At 53.1% G+C, this 25,907-nt stretch overlaps 1 protein-coding gene across 1 annotated transcript; it reads left to right on the top strand.

Annotated features, from left to right (window-relative positions):
* Positions 1-715: 715 nt before the first annotated feature.
* LOC133344311 (carboxypeptidase A6-like) lies at positions 716-25,597 on the top strand. The gene is made up of 11 exons (XM_061554412.1): positions 716-1,105; positions 3,656-3,731; positions 8,007-8,194; positions 9,583-9,694; positions 9,965-10,066; positions 11,496-11,600; positions 13,118-13,228; positions 14,138-14,228; positions 15,510-15,712; positions 17,987-18,071; positions 24,010-25,597. Exons 1-11 carry the CDS (start codon positions 975-977, stop codon positions 24,195-24,197), a joined length of 1,392 nt encoding a protein of 463 aa, XP_061410396.1. The 5' UTR covers positions 716-974; the 3' UTR covers positions 24,198-25,597.
* Positions 25,598-25,907: the final 310 nt, after the last annotated feature.

Here is a 25,907-nt window from a genome sequence, read left to right as displayed (position 1 = left end):
AGCCGCCTTTGTCTTCCTAGTGGCGATGTTTTTACACAACCGCACCATATGACACTTTTAATTCTGAGTCGACCTAGCGGACGCCTAGGACCTGTTCAAATATTTGCCCCTGTTTATTGATCGTGGGCGATAAATCGAGCTCACGTTGTCGGGTTCGTAGCGCAGCGCCCTAACTGCTGCGCCACCACTCCCCCACACACGACTCCCCACACACTAACACACTGACGCTAACACGCACATACAAAGGCAAATATCCCAGTGTAACCTTAACAGACTGTTGGAGCAAGTGCTGTTAGCGATCACCTATCAAGGCCGGTACCGTGGCACACGATGGGGTGGGTGGCCAGCACCACACCCGGCCGCCTGTGTCCACCCAGTGGCGATGTTCACACAACGCACCAGGTACGCATTTGAGGCTGAGTCGACCTAGAGGAGGCCCAAGACGGGTTCAGATAATGAACCCGTCCTGGGCGGGAATCGAACTCGGGTCACCAGGTTCGTAGCGTAACGCGCTAACCACTCCAATACTGCTCCCCACATGCACGTACACACACACACACACTCTTCACCGATGTGAACACGCACATACGTACACACCCAGGCGCATACATGTGAACACATGTCATGCACACACACACACACCCTCCCACACATCACAAGCGCACAGGAAGCCAAGACACATTGCCTCTCCCTCCCCTCACTCCACCCTCACTCCTCCACCCAGCAACCCTCCCACACCCAGCCAACTGCCTCCTCACTCGCTGCTTCCCACTCAGCTTCTCCTCCGCATCATCTTTATAGAGGAGAGAGGCGTTCAACTTATCGGGAAAACAACTTCATCAGCCGAGACACACATAAATACAACATCCCTAGAACTAACTTCTAACGTACTTGTGCACGGTACACAGAGTAAAAACACACGCGCGCGCGCACACTCACACCTGCACCGACCATTCGTCCATTCATTGACGACGATGGCATTCGCCGTCGAGTTTCACGCTCACGCGTTTCTCGTCAGCGCCGCCCTCTTGCTCAGCCTCGCCGCTGTGGAGGTGCAGCTGGAGGCGCCGGGCTGGAGGCAAGGCTACGGCTCTCGCTACGCCGGGTGAGTTCGCTGCTGATCGCTGATCCGCTGCTCGCACTGCCACACAGACGCCACCAGCGCCAAGAAGGGTGGGCGCTTCTTCTTCTTAATTGTCGTCGTCGTCATCACGATCCGTGGGCAGATAGCCCCGTAGGAGGTGTCCACCGCACATTTCGGCATTCGTTTCCACTCTCCTCTCTGTCTTATTTGTAGCGCCAACATACTCAAGTAGTGCGCACGTCTTTCTGGCACCGAACTCTTCTTATGTCGTCGTCAAGTCATTCTCCGTGAAGTATTCTTTTCTTTCCGGTTCTTTCCAATTTTTCCGAACAACAACAAACTTTTAATGTGCCTGCTGCCATCCATCCTACATGTGTGTCCAAATAGTGCCAGGTTCCTTCTCATCACCGTCTGCATCATCATCATCGTCGTCGTCGGGTCGTCTTCTTCTACGCGCAACCTTGTTCTCGCGTCTACGTTGGTCGCTCTTTGAGTCCGGCTTACATGCAGCAAGCATCCCTCTGTAGCAACACATTTCGAGTGGCAATATCGTGTCTCCGTCCGTGTTCGTTCCTTTGTAACGTCCACGTCTTGCAGGGCTTCTTCGCTCGAACGAAAGCAGCTCGCGGCTCGATCGTTGCAGACTTCTCGGTGTCTCACCGCTCAAACACGCGCCGAGCTGCGTTCATCTCATCCCATCTCTCCCGCCCTCCCCTTCCTCTCTCTCTCTCGGACGGCAACTGAGCCAACGGTGGAAATTACACATTCCTCAAACGGGAGCCAGTCTCTTCCCCCACCTGTAGCGCCCGTAGGAACGGATGTTAAATAAGTTAAAATCAACGCAAACGTTAAATGTGTCCCGGCCGTCCGCAAACACGCGCGCTTGTCCGTGGTTGGAGGAGACGCATTCCCTCGCGGGAGACGGAGCCGCTGCAGCCCCTCCCGACATCGCTGCGGGGCCATGTCCCGGGCTAAAGGGGCCCTGTATGTACGTCCCGTATGTGGAACTTCTTGAGCACCGTACGTAGGCCAACCGTGGTCATCGGAGGTGCGGGGGAAGGACAACAAAACTAACACACAAAAAGTAGGAAACCACCGATTGGCTAGCCATGCCGACGATGATGGTGATGATGATGATGACGGGTCGAGTTAACCCCGACAACGATTTGAACTCACGACCTTTTCTTATTTGTAAGTCGGATCGCCACGGATCCACCAGTCGGATTTAAATCGAGTGACGTACACCCGCAACAACGCACTGGATTCGCGATGCGGCTGCGGCTGCTGCTGCTGTGTTAGGGCTTTTACCATTGCTGTTGTTCAGCTCGCCAATCGGGTTGCGGGTTGTACCGCGTGTTCCGGCACGTAAAGCGAAACGTCGTACATCGTGCCACACCACAACGGGGTACGACCCTGCTGCGAGTTTACGGGCGAGCAGGCAGAATCATCATCATCCCGGGTCATCGACTCGGCTCATCGTCCCGCAGGAGTGTCCGCGGTATGGCCGCTCGACGGAGAGACTGGTCACTGCCGCAGGAATGTCCAAAACTGGCCAAAGGCCACCGAAGGAGATGTGCAAATACTTCACGCAGGATTGAGTAGGGATGCACCATACCTGTCAATCCCTTCTCGGTGCCCCACCTTATTACAGACCAATTCAGACCTCATTGGTCACCCCGTGCCCCTTACAAATCTCAACGTTCATCCGACACAGTCTCATCACAAGCGAAAAACACAAACAAATCGACCAAAAATTGCCCTATTGAAACGGCTGTACGCCGTATGGACCTGAAAACTCAATTTCCCTGCACACCAATACGAGGTAAACCGTATGGGTTGACAGCTATGGATGCACTCTTTCACCGTTGACTTTTATTTAAGTAAAATATTCTTAAGAAGCATTGACTCATGAGCATATCCCTTTCCGCGTCATGATTTGTATGTGTTTATCCGATGTGTTGTCGGGTCGTACCACGTGATGTTCAGCAAGACGTCCGACGTTTCGCTGCACGTGCTGGGGAGCGGGAGTGGTTGGGTGTTTGGGGGGTGCGGGGGGGAGCTATCCTATTCAGTTCATGAAGAAGCCCTGAGCACGTGGAGCGAAACGTCGGACATCATCACCATCATCATCAGTACAACCCGGAAATTCCTGGGAGGGCTGTACAGCACAGCTGGCACGACCTACGCAGCAGTGAGATCAATCTGCTATGTGACCAGCGGTTTTGTAACCCTTTGTCTCCGTATATATTATTTATTTATGACCTCCAGGGGGAGGGGTGGTGTGGTCAGGGGTGGCGGACCTGTTGCCCATGTCGGAGGCTTCCGCCTGCAACAATGATCAATGAAGGTGATTGACCGGCTCGGGCTTTTGTGGGCGGCCCAGGCAAGATGATCCGCGCGACGTAAATGATTGCGGCTCTGTGCGCGTCCTTTCGCCTGGCTGCGCGCGCGCGATTGAATGGTGGGGGGGGAGGTGAGCTCCGTGGACGCGACGGCGATGATGATGACGACGACGACGATGATGACGATGCAGGCCTCGTGAGCTGGAATGACGCGTCGTGTCTGTCACAGGCAGCAGGTTATCCGCGTTATTCCGGCCAACTCGAGGCAAGCGGAGATGTTGCGCACACTTGCACGCGATGCCAAGGTAATCATCAACGTAATTTTCATCATCCATTCTCAGTCAACTGCTGGATGAACATTGCACCGTGTTTGGGTGTGTGTGTGTGTGATTGCTGCTCATATATATGTTACTGTATATGTGTGTGTCCATGTTTCACGGCCAACCAAGTTCTCCACGTAAATCGTAGGATGATGGAATATCCATCACTGGCTCATTACGGGAGATATCATCATCGGTCATGGTTTATCCACTGCTTGATTAAGGCCTCCCCCCATGCCGTCGGGGTTCCATTCGTCTCGCTCCAGCACGTGGGCCGATCTCATTGCTCCATCTCATCACCATCCTCATTACAGATTGCACATTAAATCGGTCAGTACAGTATTGTGTTGCACGGTGCTTTTTGTTGTCTCTGTAATTAAATGGCTTATTGAGTGGCGTTTATCTCCATCGGAGCTCCGGTGACAACGGAGATTCCTCATCCCTCCACTGAGGACAATTCGATTCTCTCTACAACGCCGGCCCAGCTCCAACTTCTCTCAGATGGGAGGGGGGGCGGGTAGAGCTTTTGTGTGTGTCGGAGGCCTACTCTTTTTCAGAAGTGACCTGGTCACAAATGATAGCTAAACAACAACGTGGCTTATCACGTGGACATATATAGCAGCCAAATACTCTAAATGCACGTTTTCATATGTGGAGATAAAAACCGGAGGACCCGAGAACAATTCCATGCACCCACGGGGAAAACATGCAAACTCCCAATATACAGGTGTCGGGATCGAACCAACGACCTTCTGTATACTAGGCGAGGTGGTTAACATCTTGCAACTTAGGGAGTCAAAGGGACTTTTGGCCAGGCAGGTCCCAGCCCAGTTCCCCCACCTCGCGCCGGCCCTGCTACAAAGTGGTTTTATAATTTTTTTTATGAACCCTGGAGGGATGACAGGCCAAATCGACCCTGCTTTGGAATTGAACTCACGGCTTTTGACAGAGTTGCTCAGTCCACGGGCAAGCGCTTTCCACCTTGGGATTGCGGCTCGACGTTTTCTCTTGACTCCCAGCCAAAAGGGCGCATGTCAGAAAAAAATTCGGCTTGTAAATCGTGTAAAGTGTCAGCCCTCCCATCACGCGGAGTTGTACTGCACGCGTTCTGCACGGCGACCTGCACACCACACCTCTCGCTTCCATCTAATTCGCAGCCCTGGTGCGTGACTTTGTCTTAAGGGTGGGGGTGGAGGAGGGGGATGCACGATACAGGCGTCGTTAAATAAACTTAAAACAAATGCTCAACGCTGAAGCGGGAATGAGTAACGGCCTCTCGCGTCTATGGCGCGCTCTGTTGCAACCCGTTATGAGAGTCGATACGATTTTAGAACTCATCGTTCGCAGTCCATTCCTCCAACATGGAACCACAGCTCAGCCAGAATGGATTTGCCACAGAGTGTTTCTGAATTGATCAACGCCGGTAGGATGATGGTGGTGGTGGCGATTATGATGATGTTGTTTTTGGGTTGAAATCCTCACCATCCTCGATTTAAATGCAGGAGCTATTTGTGAGCCGAGCGCAACTCATCTGAACGGCATGTGGCCAGCCAATTAGTGAGCGGGTACGAGTTAACGGAGGCGCGGTGTTCGTTTCGGAGCCCCTAATGCTTGAAGCCGGAGAGCGAACGGTTTTCAGGAATGACATTTAACGGCAGTGACCGTAAACTATTGCTCGCACCTGGTCCCTAGGCAATCACCATTGCGCTGGGGGTGTGGGGGGGGAGCACATGTGTGGGAAATTATCTGCAGGGCATATAATTGGTCATGGGTCACTTTTCAAACCTTCCTGCCCTCTGTCATGCTGCGCATGTTATGCCCGAACACATGCACTGCATCCGCACGCAAAGCTCTCTCTCACTCTCTGTTGTTTGAACTTGGAGAGGCTTATGCGGGTAGGTTCTCTTTGCGAGCGCCGGTTTTGTTTCGCCCGGCTGGCGTGTTAATTGCACGTCCAACGAATTAACTCTCAAAAAATTGAATGAGCTGAATAACGCTTAAAGCCAAATTCAATGTGCTGGGGTTTTTTTATGTTTGTGCAGCCATTGGCGGCCAGGCTGAGGACATCAAATCGCTACGCTTAGAACCCCGGCTTACCCTCCGATTACAATGGTTGGCTACGTACGGTGCGAAAGAAGTTCAACGAAGGGCAGCCGAAACCTTGAGTCAAAACGCCAGGATGTCAGCTGTGCCGCCAGAGTGCTCGAGCGCCACTCGACCACCGACCCAGGACCGTACCAACGGTCCAGGTCACGAGGTTCATGTTCAACTTCAGGATTCAGATACGAATTGCCACAGGCATGCATGGCTGGGAATGAAACCCAGGCCTCTAGCCGTGTTGGCCGTGTGTTCATTTCCACGCGACCAGCCTGTGGATGAGGTAGCTGAGGGCCACCAAGACACCTTCACTTGAGTCAATAATCTGATGAATAACGGAGAGGCGTAGCCCTGCTATTAGTTGCTGACTCCACTGCTGGCGCAACGACCTCCGACTAGTGGGTGCTCGAGACTGCAGTGGTTCTCAGCCAGGGGTTACACGCGGACCCCTGGGGGTAACGTGGCAATGTCCCAGGGGGTCCGCGAGGTGATTTACAAACGTGTGAAATTATATCGTACGTGAGAGCCATTGGTGAATAATGATGTATGAATCTGCCAATATCATATAACTACGATACAATTTAAGTCTAGATGGTAACCTAGAAGACCTTTCTAAACACCTTGATCATTAACAATGCGGGTTTCCAAGAGTAACTAGCGAGCGAGAACACATCACGTCACACGCGTGCAGAGCGTCCGTTGATTTTTTGTTGTATTCGCTTGCAGTTACTAGCAGCTAGTTAGGATTCCTCACAAAATGGACAATTGATTAAAATATTTACGTTCATTATTCATACATTTATTTCTCAGAACCACACTGGGTCAGACAAGCGGAGGGGGGAGGGGGGTAGACTCGGTTGAAACAAGATTCAACAAGGGGGGGGGGTACAGCAGTAGCCATTAAAGCAGGGGCGGTTTCTTCATTAGGGCGATTGGGCGATGCACCACCAATGTCATTCAACCACAGAGTCACGCTAGCCGTCACTGTGCCTCTGGATATAGTCCAATCAGCGTCATGCTACGTTCTGTGGAGTACCGCCTCTTTTTGGGCGATTTCACTCCGGCTGAGAATCGCCCCGAGTGGTCCCATAGACTTACATTCAAAGATGTTTTTTTTCGAACGGGGGCGCTGCAATGCATTCTCTATGGCTTCCGGGAGGGCTCGCCCTAACGTGCTTACGTCATCATACGTGCTTACGTCATCATACGTAAGCACGTTTCATCCAACAATATAATTTGTTGCCACCTAGTGGAATCTTTAATAAAAAAAAAAAACTTGAGTGGTTTGTTTTAATAGTGAGTATAGAAACAAACAAGATGTATTGTAAGAGTCACTTTATTTTTCATTAATATTAAAGAAGGGAAGTTGCCTTTACATGCTTAAGCTGTTAATTTATCCATTGCATGGGTGGACCTTATCCTTATCAATCATCCAGACATTTGCCCCCCCTGAGAAATTTTGCAGGAGCCGCCACTGCATTAAAGGTTGAGAATCTCTGCTTTAGAGAGCCCCCCCCCACCACCCCGTAGGGTACTTGGCCTACTCTTCTATACTCGTCAGGCATGGAATAGGTGACAGTGCACACAGTTTCCACCACCACACACGTGACCTGCCAATCAACTGTGATGCACACAGTTATGCTACTGGGTAGACAGAGGTGACGGGGTGAGGGGTGGGGGGGAGCGGGGGTATTTCAGAACCTTGCCCCATTGTTACGTCTGCCTCGCCAGGAGGTGGAATCGAATCCCGGAGACGTAAGTCCAGCATGACCACCATTGCACCACCGCAGCGGCAGGGCCCCGTGATGAGTTTTGTTCATCACGATTCACAGTCAACCCTCCAGCTGTCTCTATGCGCGTGCGTGAATCGGTTTGGAAGGCAAGGCTTGGTGGGTCAAATTGATGAAACGCCCAAAGCATCAGGGCTGCAATGTGAACGCCAGGCTATATAGCAGTACAGCACGTGGTCTAGTAAACACCTCTGTGCGCGGACCATCAAGCGTTATCTCCCCGCACGCACGTGGGCTTCCACCGGGTTACTCACATTCCCTGTCACGCAACGCCCGCACGAATGGAGTTCGCCAAAACATCCCAATTTCAGTGCCCTCTTGACGGCGGTTCCTTGCGACTCGCAACATTTGACTGAGTCAACATCGTTCGCAGCTGGACCTGTGGCACCCAAGCAGCGGCGACCTCATCCACCCGGGCGCCCCCACCGACTTCCGCGTCCCCCGCTCCGTCGTGGCCGGATCGGGCCGCCGCGGCGGCGAGGGCGGCGCACGGGGACGCGGGGCCTCGCTGAGCCCCGAGGAGGTCAAGGCCTTCCTGTCGCGCGCCAACGTCTCGCACACGTGGGTGCCGCTCGCGACCTCGCGAATTCACGTGGTGGCCACGGGGATATATATATTTTGTCAAAATGCATCCGTCTAATTATTTTTCTTCAAACGTTGTCTAAAATGTGCTCTCTCAGGTATTTATGTTACGAGAGGAAATATCTTATTTGTTAAAGAATGATTCATGGAAGTGGGTATTACAGAACTACTCTTGATTGCCATTAAAATGACCTCTGGTCCACTCGACAGAGGGCGGTACAAGTCTCTTCAGTAGAAACCTCCTGCTGTAGCAGGCTATATATTTATAACTATCTGCATGAGAGTGTTATATATATAGCCTACTACAAGTTTTCATTGCATGTCAATCACAATCAAATTCTGTACAACCATCCCCCGTAACGGCCCCCCAACAACATCGGCATTCTTTACCCCCCCCCCCCCACACTGACGTAAATCCCTGGCACCGAGTTGACCGGGAGTAACCCCGAGGTGTGGAGAGAGGCGGGCTTGGTGTCCGGAGATGAGGAGACACACGGTCCGAGGTGTGAAGGAAAGGAGATTGGTGGCTCGGAATAAGAAGATCGGGATGAGGGGAGGGAATGGGAGTGGGGCCGTAGTGAAAGGAGACAAGAGAGAGAGATAAAGAGCTGTGGATGAAGGTGGGAGAGCTTCATCGTATGAAGGAGAGAGAGCTGTGGATGAAGGAAAGATAGAGCGAGCTGTGAATGACGAAGGGAGAGCTTAATGTGAAGGAGAGCTGTGGATGAAGGTGAGAGATTGCTGTGGATGAAGGAAGGAGAGCTTCACATGAAGGAGAGAACGCTGTGGATGAAGGAGGGAGAGAGCTGTGGATGAAGGAGAGAGAGTGTTGTGGATGAACGAGGGAGCTGTATGTGATAGGCAAGGTAGAATAAAAGTGCTGGAACCCTTACCTGTCTTCTGTGTGTTGGTGAGGAGAGTGCACGCTACACTTGTAACAGGAGTCGCGGATGAGAGGAGGGTTGCAGCATTTGACATTTTGTTGATCGAATGAATAACAATAATAATGCCTGGCCCTCTGTCCATCCATTGCTGGATGAACGCCCCCCCCGCCCCCGAGGCCGGTATATCCACACCATTTGTTGATCTCCCACAACGTGGTAGAATTTTACTCCCTCGAAGTGGGATGATGGGCTGAGTCAGCCCCTGATCAAAATTGAACTCGCAGCACTTCCTTTAGGGCCAAGCGCTCGATCCGCAACACCACCCGACAACATGCCCATGAAGTACCGATGATCTGTGATATCGATGAGACCAGCACACATATTCGACGGTGCATAGAAGAACATTGATGATGATGATGATGATGCTTCTGCTGATGACAAAGATGCCGGCCCTGCTGATGTTGGTGGTGATGTCGATGGCAGGGTTCTGATGGACGATGTCCAGAAGGTGATCGATGCCCAGCTCAAGACCTCCACCAGAGACAAGAGGAATGCCCGGGGGTACAACTACAATGTGTACCACCCCCTGGAGGAGGTGCGCCGCTCACCTCGTCACGGCTCTGGTCTCACGCGTTCATGGACCATTAGCAGTGCTGGATTAAGGCAGCGGCTAAACGGGTGGAAGGCTATGACCTACATTTTTTAATAGCCCAAATTACTCTCACGCACATACACAGATGCACCAGGGGACCCCCAGTGGCAGCTGTCCCTGTGCGGTGCAAGTTGTTCACTGACAGCACTTGCCCCAACAGTCTGTTAAGGCTATACGGGGGATCTTTGTCTTGGTTTCTGTGTGCATGTGCAGATTGTGACGTGGATGTCAGACGTCGCGGAACAGAATCCTGCACTGGTCTCGCGCATACTCATCGGAAAGTCTTACGAGGGGAGGCCTCTATACATTCTTCAGGTAAACCGGCCAAGTCACGTGCCTGAGTTGCAGGCTCAATATCTCTTGCGGCTGGCTCGCTGTGGAGCGCCACGGTGGCGAGGAGATGTTGACTACCTCGCCTGGTGTGCAGAAGGTCGTCGGTTCGATCCCGACCCTGATGCCTGCTGCATATTTGGCGTTTTCGTGTATCTCTCCCCGTGGTCGAGTTTACTCTTCTCTGGGTCCTCCATTTTTCCCCGCTGCACATTTAGAATCGACACGCGTTCAGATTATTTGGCTTGAGAGACACGTGAAAAGCCACTTCGTTGAACTATCTTTTGTCATAGCCAGGTCGTTTTTTAAAAAAGAGCGATATAGAGTAACTCAGTAGGCCTTACCTGGTTAAAATATATATATATACGTTAGTTTATACATAATAGAGTTGTTTGGGGTTGGATCGCGTAAATATATAAATGTGTCGTTAAAAACCGCCACCACCCGACACAGCCAACTAGTAAGGGTGCTCACGTAAACAGAACATGCCAATTACAATCTGAGTACGACGTTTCACCAGGAATTACAACTAGCTTCATCAGGCGATAACCAGATTTGTGGAGAAGTCCACCTGTTTCGTTCCTTATATAGAGGCGTAGATATGATCACTCACACTTTTCTTGCGCAGAAGTGTGAGTCAACATACATTACCCATGCACATTATGCAAAGCGTTAAACTGACTTAGTTTATAGTTTAAATACCGAGTTACTCCATCGCCAACTGCACTGTCACGGGGTAGCACCGTGTGGTCTTCATTCCAGGCCGCTTCTGAAAATGAGCTACGACGTAGCTCGGTATATAAACTACGCAGCTCAGTGGGCCTTACCTGGTAAAATAAGCATAGTAATAATCATAGTAATAAACATAGTAAAACAATAGAAGAGTGGGCTCCTCGTGGCCGTGGACCTTGCGAGATCAAGTCGGGGGCAGTGCAACCCTCGGCGGGATCGTGGAACTTCCCACTCCTCCATCTCCCCCTTAACCCATCTCACTCTCTCTGTGTCCCTCTCTGTGTCTCATCCCATCTCACTCTCTCATCCCATCTCACTCTACACGTGCCGGTGATGTGCGCGTCTTCTTCGAAAGCTGGGGCCGGAAAAGCCCTCTGTATCAGCGTGGACGGCACCCTCATGTTCACCTTCTGAAGTGCTCGCTCGTCGCCGTGGCGTGCGCGGTGACCATCACCACGTGACTTTTATTTCGGCACATTTAGCGCCACAGCACGTGTATTTATAGCGTTTTTTATTTGTTTTCTGGTGACTGTGTATTTCGTATCGGAATCGCCTCCAGTGATGTTACTGCTGGCGGCAATAAAAGTTGTTTAAAAGTCAAAAGTCTCTCTGTCCCTCTGAGTGTCCCATCCCATCTCATTCTCTCTGTGTCTCTAAGTTTTTTTCGCTCTCCTCTATCCAGGTGGGGAAAAAGAAAGGTGGGACGAAGCCCTCGATGTGGCTCGACTGCGGGATGCATGCGCGCGAGTGGATCAGCCCAGCCTTTTGCCAGTGGTTCGTGAAGGAGGTGCAGCTTTAGTGTGATTGGGTCTGTTTGTTTCGCAGATCGCCTCTCCTACCTCTCCCCTCTCATCTCATTCTACTCCCCTCCACGCACTTTCCCACCTCTCACCTTACTCTACTCCCCTCCCCGCACTCTCCTACCACTCCCCTCTCATCTCACTCTACTTCCCTCCACGCACTCTCCCACCTCTCCCCTCTCATCGCACTCTACTCCCCTCCATGCACTCTCCTACCACTCCCCTCTCATCTCACTCTACTTCCCTCCACGCACTCTCCCACCTCTCCCCTCTCATCGCACTCTACTCCCCTCCATGCACTCTCCTACCTCTCCCCTCTCATCTCACTCTACTCCCCTCCACGCACTCTCCCACCTCTCCCTTCTCATCTCACTCTACTCCCCTCCCACGCACTCTCCTACCTCTCCCCTCTCATCTCACTCTACTTCCCTCCACGCACTCTCCCACCTCTCCCCTCTCATCGCACTCTACTCCCCTCCATGCACTCTCCTACCTCTCCCCTCTCATCTCACTCTACTCCCCTCCACGCACTCTCCCACCTCTCCCTTCTCATCTCACTCTACTCCCCTCCCACGCACTCTCCTACCTCTCCCCTCTCATCTCACTCTACTTCCCTCCACGCACTCTCCCACCTCTCCCCTCTCATCGCACTCTACTCCCCTCCATGCACTCTCCTACCTCTCCCCTCTCATCTCACTCTACTCCCCTCCACGCACTCTCCCACCTCTCCCTTCTCATCTCACTCTACTCCCCTCCCACGCACTCTCCTACCTCTCCCCTCTCATCTCACTCTACTTCCCTCCACGCACTCTCCCACCTCTCCCCTCTCATCGCACTCTACTCCCCTCCACGCACTCTCCTACCTCTCCCCTCTCATCTCACTCTACTCCCCTCCCCGCACTCTCCTACCTCTCCCCTCTCACCTCACTCTACTCCCCTCCACGCACTCTCCTACCTCTCCCCTCTCATCTCACTCTACTTCCCTCCATGCACTCTCCTACCTCTCCCCTCTCATCGCACTTTAGTCCCCTCCAGGCACTCTCCTACCTCTCATCTCACTCTACTTCCCTCCTTCCCTCCATGCACTCTCCTACCTCTCCCCTCTCATCTCACTCTACTTCCCTCCACGCACTCTCCCTCTTGTAATGATATGAGTGCATCTGCTGTGCTCATGTGTGGTCGCGGGTTAATGTGTGATCGTGTGTTAATGTGTGGTTGTGTGTTAACGTGTGGTTGTGTGTTAACGTATGGTTGTGTGTTAATTTGTTGTTGTGTGTTAATGTGTGGTCGTGTGTTATTCTGTGGTTGTTTGTTAATGTGTTGTTGTGTGTTAATGTGTGGTCGTGTGTTAATCTGTGGTTGTTTGTTAATGTGTTGTTGTGTGTTAATCTGTGGTTATCTGTTAATATGTTGTTGTGTGTTATTCTGTGGCTGACCACCCCCGTGCCCTCCCTCCTTCACACCCCCACCGCCCATCCCACCCCCTGCCCCCCCTCACCCCCAGGCTGTGCGCACCCAGCGCAGTGACCCGGCCATGCGTCGTTTACTCAACCGCCTCGACTTCTACGTCATGCCCGTGCTCAATGTGGACGGCTACGCCTACAGCTGGAACAAGGTCAGTCGCTCAGTATCAGGGCACCACGGTGGCGAGATGTTAACTACCTCGCCTGGTATACTGGAGGTCGTGGGTGCGAACCCGACCCTGACACCTGCTGTATATTTGGAGTTTGCGTGTCTCTCTGTCCCCGTGGCCACGTGGATTTTCTCCGGGTCCTCTGGTTTTCCCCTCCACATTTAGAAACAATGTCATGTGTTTAGAGTCCTTGGCGGCTATACATTTTCACGCAATGATAAGCCACTTTGTTGCCCCCACGATCGTCTGCACTATAGATTCCTTTCAAATGGGTGCAGGTTCAAGGCCGCACCAGCCCGGCGCTAGCGTGGCGCCGGGCCATGCGCCGCCAAATGTCGCTTTGGCCCAACTCGCGTTCACTCTCCTCCTAGAGCGGTCATTCACTTGCCTGCTATGGTGGCCCTGGCTTCATCCTACATAGGCTGTTGGGACAAGTGCTGTTAGCAAGCACCTATGAAGGATGGCATGGCACCGAGGGAGGTCGGCAAGCCAGCACCACGCTGTAGTGTGCCGTGCCAGCCTTCATGGGTGCTCGCTAACAGCACTTGCCCCAACAGTCTGTTTAGGCTATACAGGGGATCTTTGTTTCATGTGCAGCTGGTCACCAAACAACGTGTGCGAACAGTGAATGATGCTTTGGTGGACCACCGGATGTCCTTCAGGACAGCATTGGAGTATAACTCGTGTTTCCATGCCACGAGATCCGTTTTGAGTCGCGACGCGCAGATGACAAACGATACGAGGCACGCGCGACACCAGTGTCATTTCGGAGGCGAGGCCCAACGAGTCTCCGCGTTCCCTTCATTCCCCAGGCGAAGCGGAGGCCTCGTAAGCCGCACGCGTCACCGCGCTGCGCCGTGTGTCCCCTCTGCCTCCTCGCCCCCTCGGCAGGATCGCCTGTGGCGGAAGACGCGATCCAAAACGTCGCGTAAAGGCTGCCTGGGAGCGGACGCCAACCGCAACTGGAACGTCGGCTGGAGCGGTACGCGGAACGCGGCGCAAGCGGTCACAGCTTCCGCTCCGAATAGCTTCGTGAAAACCCCTCTGCAGGGTCGGCGTGGAGTCTCCACCACCGTTGGCCGGAAGTCACTCGGTGGAGGTGGCCATGTCACACTCACCTTGACCAACGGCTTGCACAAGCTGTGGGTTCAGTTCTCAAAGAAAAACCCAAACGTTGGAAACGTTCCATAATCACGCGGTTTCCGCGAAATGTAATTGGCGAAAAATATCAACGACGCAACGTGCTGGAGCCTTTAAGTTTACACTGGGCCGAGTATTTTTAGGCTAAATATTGGTAACACATTTCATGTTTCCATGAATTGTGTCCAACCGCCGGCTATGTATACACACGTGAAACTCGGCTGCGTGATTCCAGGATGGTTTACAATATAATATTCATTAGAACAGTTTTTTTTACTTCACGTGAATTCCCTGCACCCAGCTTTCAGGAACACACTTTAACCGGCGCACTGTACTTGTGAAATTTTTCTCAAATCGTGGTGTTTTTTTTCTGCGCTGATATTTCCACGTTTTTGTTTTGACGATTGAGAAAGGGAGACAACACGATTCGAATGCTCGCGAAAAACAAGAATTTGAGAAAAAACAACAGTCAGCGTGCCTCCCGGCTCAAACAAGTGCTCTGAATTCCACATTCCCATGGCAAGAAAGCACAACTTGTCCTTAGGCAATGAGCTGAGTCCTCATCAAGATGCGTGTGTGCGTGCGTATCCTGAGTGGTTCACCCACTGAGTGAAGGTGTTTGATTCCTGGCCACGGTACAACCTCAGTGGCATTCACCCGAACCTGTGCTGGCGGGGTGGGAGCGGGGGCGTGGTGGTCTCCCCTAGTTCGACTCAGCCTTAAATGAGTGCGGCGTGCTAACATCGGCAGTGGGGAGACCAGGCGGCCGGACGTGGTGTTGGCTACCCTACACGGTGGAAGAGGGGGAGTGGGGGGTGGAGAGGGGGCGGAATGGGGGAGTGGAGGGTGGGGGGGTTGGGGGGGGGTGGAGGGCGAGGGGGAGTAGGGGGTGGGGAGGTGGAGGGGAGTAAAGAGTGTGGGGGGGAGAAGGGATGGGGGGGAGGGTGGGTGGTGGGAGGGGAGGGAAGTGGGTGGAAGAGGGGGGTATGGGGGGGTGGAGTGGAGTGGAGGCCGGAATAGAGGGTGGGGGGGGATGGTGAGGGGGGCGGAGTGGATGGTGAGGGGGGAGAGTGGGGGAAATGGAGGGTGGGGGGGTAATCAGCGTCTACGGCGCTCGTCCCAGGAGCGGGCGCCTCCGTGCACCCGTGCGATGAGACGTACTGCGGGGGCCGCCCCGAGTCGGAGCCCGAGGTGAAGGCGGCAGCGCGCTTCCTGAAGCGCCAGCGGCGGCTCCTCCGCGCCTACGTGACGGTGCACGCCTACGCCCAGCTGCTCCTCTACCCATACGCGCACCGCCGCAGCGCCATCCCCAACCGCCACTGCGTGGTGAGAGAGCGCGACGCGCCACTGCCACCGCTGCCACCATCGCCATCGCCACTACCACCGCCACCATCGCCACCACCACCGCCGCCATCGCCACCACCACCGCCACCATCGTCACCACCACCACCGCCGCCGCCACTACCACCGCCACCATCGTCACCACCACCATCGTCACCACCACCACCGCCGCCGCCACTATCACCGCCACCATCGTCACCACCACCGCCACCATCGCCAACACCACCACCGCCGCCGCCACTACCACCGCCACCATCGTCACCACCACCGCCACCATCGCCACCACCACCACCGCCGCCGCCACTACCACCGCCACCATCGCCACCACCACCACCGCCGCCGCCACTACCACCGCCACCATCGTCACCACCACCACCGCCGCCACTACCACCGCCATCGCCACCGTCGTGCACCGCATCGACAGGGCCCCGAAAACCTCGCCGCCAGGGCCAGGACTTCGTTGTAGCCAAGGCTTGCCTGGGTTGGTGACCCGGGATGTTTTTATCCATCATCATCATGATTTCATATCTGCCCCACGCCTCCCATGCAATGTAATGTCAATAGTTATTTAAGGAACGCTAAATCATCTCGCATGTGCAGTGCTGTCCGGTCACACTGCTCTTTGAGGTCTCTCTTGAAGGGGTTGAACTCGGGGCTCATGAACCACATCTCAACACGCCGGAGCAGAAGTGGCATTTGAGATCATCTCTGAGTGCCATAGTGACTGCAGGCCGAATGGTTACGAACGATGCGGACAGTGTACGAAACCAAACGAGAGAATGACATTGAAAATATTGGACGTGATTTGGCCTTATCCACGTTGGTGTCCGCTTCATTAAAATTATAAATACAATTGCACCCGGAACACCGCATCCAGTACGTTCTCTCGCTATGGCTGCTACTCGGTGCCACCCGTGGCTGCCAGTCTGTGAAGGGTGAAATTAAGCTCTGGTCCTGACCCATCATGCGCTGCACTAACCAGACCCATCACGCATTTGCGTGTGTCGCTAAGCTCACACGTGTGTATGTGTGCATGTGTGTGCGCGTGTGTGCGTGTATGTGTGCGGCGGGGATAGCTCGTTGTAGTAGTTAGCGCTACGCTGCATTACGAACTTGGCGTAACGAGTTCGATTCCCACTCACGGTCAACACCAGTGACGATTATCTGAACCGGTTCTCGGCCTCCCCTAGGTCGACTCATCTTCAAATGAGTATCAGGTGCGGTGTGCAAACATTATCAACACTGGGGAGACAAAGGCAGACGGGTCTGGTTCTGGCCACCCACCCCCTTGTGTGCCATGCCGTCCTTCATAGGTGCTCGCCAACAGCACTTTCCCCCAAATTCTGTGAAGACTACACGGGGGATCTTTATCTTTGTGTCTGTATATTTACGAGTGATGACACAACGTACCCAGGCTGCAAGTGATGGAGTGACGGAGCAATACAATTGTGAACATTTGTTCACACTTGTATTGCAATCTCTGGCCAGTGAGCTCGTGACCTACTCCGGTTCGGCAGTGGGAGGTCGCCGTGCCCTCTTATCACCATCGGCTGTGGAAGTGACGCTCTGTGTGGAAGCCGCCTGGCCTGTCGCTCCACACGAAGGTGCCGTGTATTGTCAGCCACGGCTATTGCCTCTCTTTATGCCTGTGGAAGAAAATGTAGATGCCCTTCAAGGGATACCCCGTGCCAGATTTAAACAATTCAGACCGACCTGCCGACGATCCATCCTGGGTTCCGTCCAGTTGAGATTATGTAAGGTCACGGATCCTTGAAAGATCTCGGGCACTGTTCCATTATAATCGAGCTCCTCCATCGGGTACGGATGCACTGGCAGGGTGATGCAGCCCATATGCCCAGGCACCTCATGCTAAAGCAGTTTATATCGGTGTTTGTGTGTGGAGTGTGTGTGTGTATACGAGTATGAACGAGTGTATGTGTGTATATATTCGGATGTGCCCAATTCCCACCGACGACTAACGTCAGTGACAAGTGTCTACACCAGTCCTGGGCCTCCCACTCGTCGACTCAGCTTCACTTGAGTACCTAGCGGCGATGTTTGCACACCGCACCATGTATCTGGCGCAGTGTGCAAACATCGGTACGAGAGAGACAAAGGCGGCCGGGCGTGGTGCTGTCCACCCACCCCCTCGTGCGCCGTTCCGGTCTTCATCGGTTGCTCCTCGCGAACAGCACTTGCCCCAACAGTGTGACAAGGCTACACGGGGGACCTTTGTCTGTCCTACGTTGTGGGCACTAGGAGCTGGTGGCCAATGAAGCGGTGTCGGCGCTGCACGCAGTGAACGGCAGCAAATACGACTACGGGCCTGCCTCCTCCACCATGTGTGAGCCACACACTCGCAGTGACACACTCGCACCGAAACATTCGCAGTGACACACTCGCGGTGGAATTCTCACGGGGACACATTCGCAGTGGACACAACAGAGACACGCTGGAGCCCACAGAAACACCGTGTACACAACATAGACACCCTGGACGCAACAGGCACGGTCTGCACACTGCACACACACACACACCCGGGCCGCAGCAGTGCGCGCCCTTCGTGACGCAGCCACAGTCCGCGCGTCAGCACCGCGTGCGCACGGAGGGAAGCCGTCACTCACGAGAAACACGACGAGTTTCCCCCTCAAGTTTACATAAACTTGACCCTTGCCGGACCGACGCCTGGTCCATTACTCACTGAGCGGCGCTGTAAACTCATGTATTTGCCTACCTCGACGGCATTGTTTATGTGCGTGTGTGCGCGTATTGTAGGGAGCAGTGGGGTTAGCAGTTAGCGCTTCGCTGCGCTACGAACCCGGCGACCCCAGTTCAATTCCCGCTCACGGCCGACATGGGTGACGATTATCTGACCCAGTCCTGGGCTTCCTCCCATAGGTCGACTTAGCCACAAATACGATACCTGGTGCGGTGTGTAAACATCGCCGCTAGAAGAGACAAAGGCGGTCTGGCGTGGTTCTGGCCACCAGCCCCCTCGTGTGCCGTCCCGGCTTCACAGGTGCTCGCTAACATCGCTTGCCCCGACAGTCTGTCAAGGCTACACGGGGGAGGATCTTTGTCTTCAATTCGTATCTTTGTTTCTTTTGGCTTTGAACGAGCGCTGCCAAACAGCAGCTAATCATCTCTGATTGGTTCCTGCTGGGGATTTGTTTTTTAAATCGCCAGCGCCGATGTTTTTTAGGAAATAGACAGACGACTAAAATATCCCCACACGTGATGTTCTGCACAACATCTGGGGGGGGCGGGAGAGGAGGTGGTGTAACAACAAGCAGCGTGCTCACGACCACGCGGCTGCGTGCCTGCACCCACGACCACGTGTCTTTCACCCACGACCACAAGGCTTTGCACCGCGGACGCGCTAGAGCAGAGCATGCATTGGTCGGTTTTTTATACGAAAGAGAAACCAGGTTGATCACTCCGATACACGGGTGGCCCAAAAGTTAGGACGCATTATGGTTATGATTTGTTTTATGGATTGCAACTGAACGCGAGTCCAGTACAATATACCGATCGCAAAATAAGACATTTATTTCAACAAATCACATATTAGATTGATCTAATTTACTTCAACAAATGTTAGAACATTAACATGAATGCGTTATGCGTGAACTGTCTTTAAAAATGTATTTCAGACTCTTTTTTTTAAGATTATAGCTGCCTTTAGCATCCATAAAATTAATTCGTCTTTAGTCAATTTTCTTTCCATGTTTAAATGTCATCTGAAAAGGAAGACGAAAAATAAATATTAATAATGATAATAGATCAAATATTAACTTCAAGAATAAACGATTTTTTTAATGCTCGTGTAATGCGAGCGTAAATGGGGTTGTTGCTGGGCTCTGGTCCAATCACACGGCCCGGGGAATTGGGGGGTGGAGCCTGGTCTGCGGGGCGTATGGGAGGGGCCACCGTTCACCTCGGCTCCAATGGGAGGCGAGGTGAATGGGGGCGGAGCCAGCGGGGTAGTATGGGAAGGCCGGATCTGACGATCTGGAAGGGGAGGAGTCAGGGTCACGTGGGGGGAATGTATATAAGTGAGAGCCCGGAAGAGATCGGGGCAGTCGGGGAAGTTAATAGGCTGAGCCACGTTGGGTGGTGAGAGAGAGATCCACGCCATCGGCAACGTGGCCGAAGGACCTCAGCACGCCGTCGGCCAGCGGTGTGCGGAGTGCGGGAGTAGAGGAGCTAACGGAGGAGCGTGCATGGCACGCGAGAGGGAGCGTGCGCGGGGCGCACGCGAGACGACGCTGAAAGGGGCGTTCGACAAAATGGCGGAAGCGTACGAGCCTCCGGACGATGCACACCGCAGATTCGTCCAGAGGCAACGGGCAACGGAGGAATCGCCTGTGGCTTTCCGGGGCGCTGTGCTTGAGCCGACCATTGCCGTGTATCCAGAGACAGAGCCCGACTTGTTGGAGCCCTTGATACTGGGCAAGATGTTGGAGCTGTCCAAGGACTTGGGCATTCCGCTGCCGGTGTGCGGCCATGAGCAGCTGACCTCCTGGATGGCAGCCAAGTGCCTCAACGTGCAGTTAAACTTGCGCTGTTGGGCGCAGATGACCGCCTGGACGGGGAGCCCGACCGTGGAGGGAGACGCCGTCGGGTGGACTCCGTCGAAGGCCGTCTTCGTGCCAGACGAGAGGGGGCCTGGCGATCTCACTGCGGCGGCAGGCCAGTGGGTTCCTCGAGGGGGAGCAGAGTTGCGCTCCGGGCCACCGCTGAGGGATCGCCGAGACAGGGGGGGAAGCCGGGCGGCGGGCCGACTCGTCGTTTTACCGCTGTGGGCGTCTTGGACACTTTGCGCGGGACTGTCGGAGTCGCCCTCGCCCGCCTTTTCAGCCGGAGTCCCCGGCCAGGGACGCGACGTCAACGCCGGAGAGTCAACTGTGTCAGACGGGCCGGCTGTGATCCTGCCGGACACAGGGATTCCTGCACCGGGTGGGCCTACCACGGCGACGGGGACACTTGGCCCCGCTGCCCCTCCAACCCCGCCGCGGTTGCAGTTGCACGGGGCCCCGACTACGGACCTCTCTGGGGAACGGGGTGCTGGGACGGACAGGCCTCCACCAGCGGCGGATGGTTCCGGTTTCGCCGCTCCTAAAACCCTGTCGGGACTGCGACCTTTGAGGGTGCCGCCTCTCGTGAAGGATGGGCCGGCGACCCGCACTTGTTCCAAATCCCTTCCCTTTCGTTAATTGTGTTGTTGTTATACTCTCCGCTGTGTCTGGTGATTCCTGATTATGATGCTGTCGCTCGCATTATTTTGTCCTATTGCAGCCGGGACGGCTGGCTTTTTCATCGGGGGGGGGGGGGGGGTCATGTAATGCGAGCGTAAATGGGGTTGTTGCTGGGCTCTGGTCTAATCACATGGCCCGGGGTATTGGGGGGCGGAGCCTGGTCTGCGGGGCGTGTAGGAGGGGCCACTGTTCACCTCGGCTCCAATGGGAGGCGAGGTGAATGGGGGCGGAGCCAGCGGGGTAGTATGGGAAGGCCGGATCTGATGATCCGGAAGGGGAGGAGTCAGGGTTACATGGGGGGAATGGATATAAGTGGGAGCCCAGAAGAGATCGGGGCAGTCGGGGAAATTAAGAGTCTGAGCCATGTTGGGTGGTGAGAGAGATCCGCGCCATCGGCTACGTGGCCGAAGGACCTCAGCACGCCGTCGGCCAGCGGTGTGCGGGAGTAGAGGAGCTAACGGAGGAGCGTGCGTGGCACGCGAGAGGGAGCGTGCGCGGGGCGCGCGCGAGACGACGCTGGTCCGTGGAGGAGACCAGCGAGGTGCGGAGAAGAACCTGAATAAAAGATAAGCGGAGACCAGCAGTGCCTAATGGAGTCTTTTATTACACTAGTATTAAAATTAATTAAATAACCCAATGTGTCCTGACTTTTGGCCCACCCTTAAGAGCCAGTCAGTGTTCCCCAAGCTTCAAAAAGCAAACAGAATGCAAACTGATGCCCAGTTAGGACTCTCATAGCCCAGGTGACCCTCATAGCCCAGGTGACCCTCATAGCCCTGGTGACTCTCAAAGCCCAGGTGACTCTCATAGCCCAGGTGACCATCATAGCCCTGGTGACTCTCAAAACCCAGGTGACTCTCATAGCCCAGGTGACCCTCATAGCCCAGGTGGAGTCTCTGGGCCCAGTTAGGACGTTCATGGCAGAGATGAGGGTGTTTGCCACTCATAAAGCGACCTTGACACATCATGGGACCTTCTTTGCCAGTACCAAAATATGATAATAGGGTGTTCCCCTCTTTCATCTGGCAACAAAACAGCTGTTAAAGATGTTAAAACAGCAAACTGAAACCCTTTTTACAAGGAGTCGTGTCTACTTTAACCACAATGTTTGTGGTCAGACACGTTGAAGATTCTTAGCGCTCGTTATAAACATCTGAGCCTCAGCGCCAACCAAAGGTCCAGTTAGGGTATCGTTAGGGAACGGGAGAGAGAGATTGCGGACAATTCGGTTCATCGGTTTAAAATAAATTATTATGCTCACGATTCGCGAATCAACACGTGCATGTGAAGATTAGTTTGCGTTTTACAGCGGTCGTGTAATGATGAAAATAATCATGATGCTGCACTTCTATGCTCCCAGATTCATGCCTCCCGACCTTTATCGACCCGCACTGACCAGCGTGGTGAAGTATGGTCAAATTGCCCCCACGACCCGCACGGTGTGGGGAGGCCTTCATCCAGCAGTGGATTGACAAAAGGGCTGCCCTGTACTCATACAGTATAATATTAATAAAGAGTAAGAACTCGGATTTAGTTTTGACCAAAGAGAACCTCACTGACTCTCTCCCGGGAGGGTATTGTGTCTGAATATTTGGCTCAACCTATGACCACGCCGCATGTGGGAGGCAGACTGGACTACCTGGCACTTAACTAAACTTTTTATTTTACCAGGAAAGGCCCCACTGAGCTATGTAGCTCTTTCTTTCAGAAGCGACCTGGCTATCACAAATGGTAGCTCAACGAAGTGGCTTATCATCACGTGGAATTGAATAGCGGCCACACGATCTAAACGTGTGATTTGATTCTAAATGAGGAGGGAAAAACCGGAGGACCCAGAGAAAAATCCGCTCTAGCACCAGGAGGGAGACACCGCAAACACCCAATTAACAGGCGTCAGGGTCGGGATAGAACCCACGACTTCCGTGTATACCAGACGAGTTAGTTAACATCTCGCCACCGCTAGGAGGGGTCCGCACAGATGCGCTCACAAAACCCACTTGCTGCACTGCCATCATCTGGCCAACTCCGCAGCTCAATGCGTTTGAGAGATTGTTCAAGTCGGTGCCATTGACCGGCTCTCGGAGTACAGGCGTGTCCGTCACCCATTCTGGGCTGATGCTTCAGGTGGGTGATCTCAAAATTATCAACTCAACCCAAAAGGAGACACAAGCTGAGCCGGCCATTCGTGGCTGCCTCGTTTGTCCCCCCCCCCCCACACGATTTCTCTGTAACGGGCTGTTTGAAACAAAGGCAGATGACAAATGCATTTGTTCGAGACATACATCATGGAGCCGTGTTTACACAATCAAAGGATACTTGCCACTTATTTATTCTTTTTTTTGCTGGGTTTGTTATTTTTAAAAGAGAGAGAAGAAAAAAAAGCTGCGTGTTTACGGCCGGCATAACGGAAGGCCATTAATATGAGACAAGAATTGCTTTCGCGTCCAATTTCGCAGCCGCATGTCACAAACCAGCCGTACCAGGATTAATTTCAAAACAAGATTTGTGAAAAAAATACTGTACCTTACTTTTTTTTCTCCTGTAAAATCGCACGCGTGGTGGATAAATACGCCACGGCGTCACATCCCATACCACTGACATCAGGGACGCTGAATCAAATTTTATATATATTATTTTGTTGTGGGCCATATTGCTGGAATGTTATCACATTTGAGGTTAATGTCCATATTTTGCTTGTTTGAACCAATACTGCTGAAAAAAAATCACTGACAGAAAGGCCATGTGGCTGATGCGATGTGTGTATCTTTAGTCATTTTATATATATGTGGAGGAACATAAATGTCAAGGAGGCGTATCGTCTGCTGATTTACATCGCAACTCCTGAGGTTCGTCTGGAGACCTTCTGCATTTAAAGAGCTGGCTGTTATATATTTCCACACGATAAGCCACTTCATTGGGATATCGTTTGTGGAAAGGTCGCTCCTGAAAAAGAGCTGTTTAGCTCAGTGAGCCTTACCTGGTAAAAAAAAAATGTTAGATTCCTCTCCCTGCCTCCCCCCACAGACGTGACGTCAGGCAGCTCGCTGGACTGGGCCTACTCGCAGGGGGCACGCTACTCGTTTGCGCTGGAGCTGCGCGACACGGGCCGCTACGGCTTCCTGCTGCCCGAGCGCCAGATCGGCCCCACGTGCGCCGAGGCCATGAGGGCCGTGTCCATGATCGCCGCGGCCGCCCTGCGCAACTGCCGATAGTGAGCGTGGCGCAGCCCAGGGGATGTGACTGGTGGACTTTGCTTCGACTGGACTGGACCAGACTGAACCAAACCAGACTGGACCGGACTGAACTAAACCACGCTCTAGTGCACTACACCGGACTGAACTAGACCAAAACAGATTGGAGCATACTGGACTGGACTTTGTCGGCCTGGAATGAACTGGACATGACTGGACTGGACTTTATAGGGTGGGGATGGACTGTACTGGCAGCCTTGGCAGAATGGCCGGGCTCGCCAACTCAGGAGGAGCTCAGAGTGACGTCGCATCCATGCTGCTCTTCCAGATTCTCCGAGCGCAGCCCGTGCGTCCTTCAAGTTGGGGTGGACCCGAGTTCGGAGGCCGTGCCGTTACACTAGAATGGACTAGACTGGATTGAACTGAACTGGACTGGACTGGACTGAACTGGACTAGACTGAACTAGACTGGACTTATCTGGACTGGACTGAACTGGACTGGACTGAAGTGGACTAGACTGGACTGAACTGGACTAGACTGGACTGAACTGAACTGGACCAAGCAGGACTGGAACACATTGAACTGGACTGGACTTGAGCAGTCCGAGTGGACATATCATTTGAGAAGCAGGCGGAAATGACCAGGGCTTAATTTCAGTTGGGTCAGTTCGCATCGCCAACTCGGCAAACATTTCCGTAAAAATGCTCACCACACTTAGTGTACCTTTGGCTGCGGCTCCTAGTCATGCGCCGCCTGCTCCAGCTACCGGTGATGCCGAACATATTCAGTGAGAAATTAAGCCCTGGTAATGGCCAATTGACATTGCTACTTGGATGTGAGGTTCACAGTGGCCGTGTCTAAACACTGAGCCGACGTCACTGCGGTGTGAGACTTAAATTCGTGTTTCGGCCACCCCTGGTAAGTCCGCGTTTTTTTTTCCATAAGGGCTGATGGTCTCAGTCTGGTCGTCAGTGATTGCACACAAAAATCCACCGATGAAATTAGTTTTTTATTTAATTTGACGAAGCTACGCTTTTGGCGCTGAATAAAAAAAAGTCACGGGCCACTTGAGTTGCGGCATAAACCAGCGGGTGTAGCAGTGCCACCCAGAGTTGGAGCAAGAGGGAACTGTGGCCGGCAGGAGTTCTGTGATGTCCACATCTCGAGGGCCGATCCCTGGATTGCCGTGAGGCCATACTGCCTGTGGGAGGTCCACACAGACACTCGTTCGACGCACGGCATTGCTTACTCGCAGAGCTCACCCAGAAGGTCATCGGTGATACAAATGTCTAAATATTCCCTCTTGAAATTGGAACGACTTCAAAAGAATAACCTGATAGAGACAATGCCATTTGTGGGGCTTGTGTATAAACACGTTTTCACCTGTTGGCAAATAAAAACAAGTCTCTTGTCCAGTATAAGGATTTAAGCAGAGATGCATTGTGTGTGCTGTGTATGTGTGTACACATCAGTACTTGTATATGGGTTTGTCTTTGTAGTGTTGTCAATATGTTGTGTGTGGGTGTATATACAGTGAGGGAAAAGGTATTTGATCCCCTGCTGATTTTGTACGTTTGCCCACTGACAAAGAAATGATCAGTCTATAATTTTAATGGTAGGTTTATTTGAACAGTGAGAGACAGAATAACAACAACAAAATCCAGAAAAACGCATGTCAAAAATGTTATAAATTGATTTGCATTTGAATGAGGGAAATAAGTATTTGATCCC

Source organism: Lethenteron reissneri, chromosome 19, assembly GCF_015708825.2.
Source record: "Lethenteron reissneri isolate LAM-NWPU_2019-01 chromosome 19, ASM1570882v1, whole genome shotgun sequence".
Lineage (NCBI taxonomy): Eukaryota > Metazoa > Chordata > Hyperoartia > Petromyzontiformes > Petromyzontidae > Lethenteron > Lethenteron reissneri.
This window is presented reverse-complemented; position numbering and strand designations above follow the sequence as displayed.

Coding starts and splice junctions, on each gene's coding strand:
- LOC133344311 (XM_061554412.1), top strand. CDS start 975: ATGGCATTCGCCGTCGAGTTTCACGCTCACGCGTTTCTCGTCAGCGCC. Junction 1,106..3,655: donor TACGGCTCTCGCTACGCCGG/GTGAGTTCGCTG, acceptor TGTCTGTCACAG/GCAGCAGGTTATCCGCGTTA. Junction 11,601..13,117: donor GCCAGTGGTTCGTGAAGGAG/GTGCAGCTTTAG, acceptor CCTCACCCCCAG/GCTGTGCGCACCCAGCGCAG.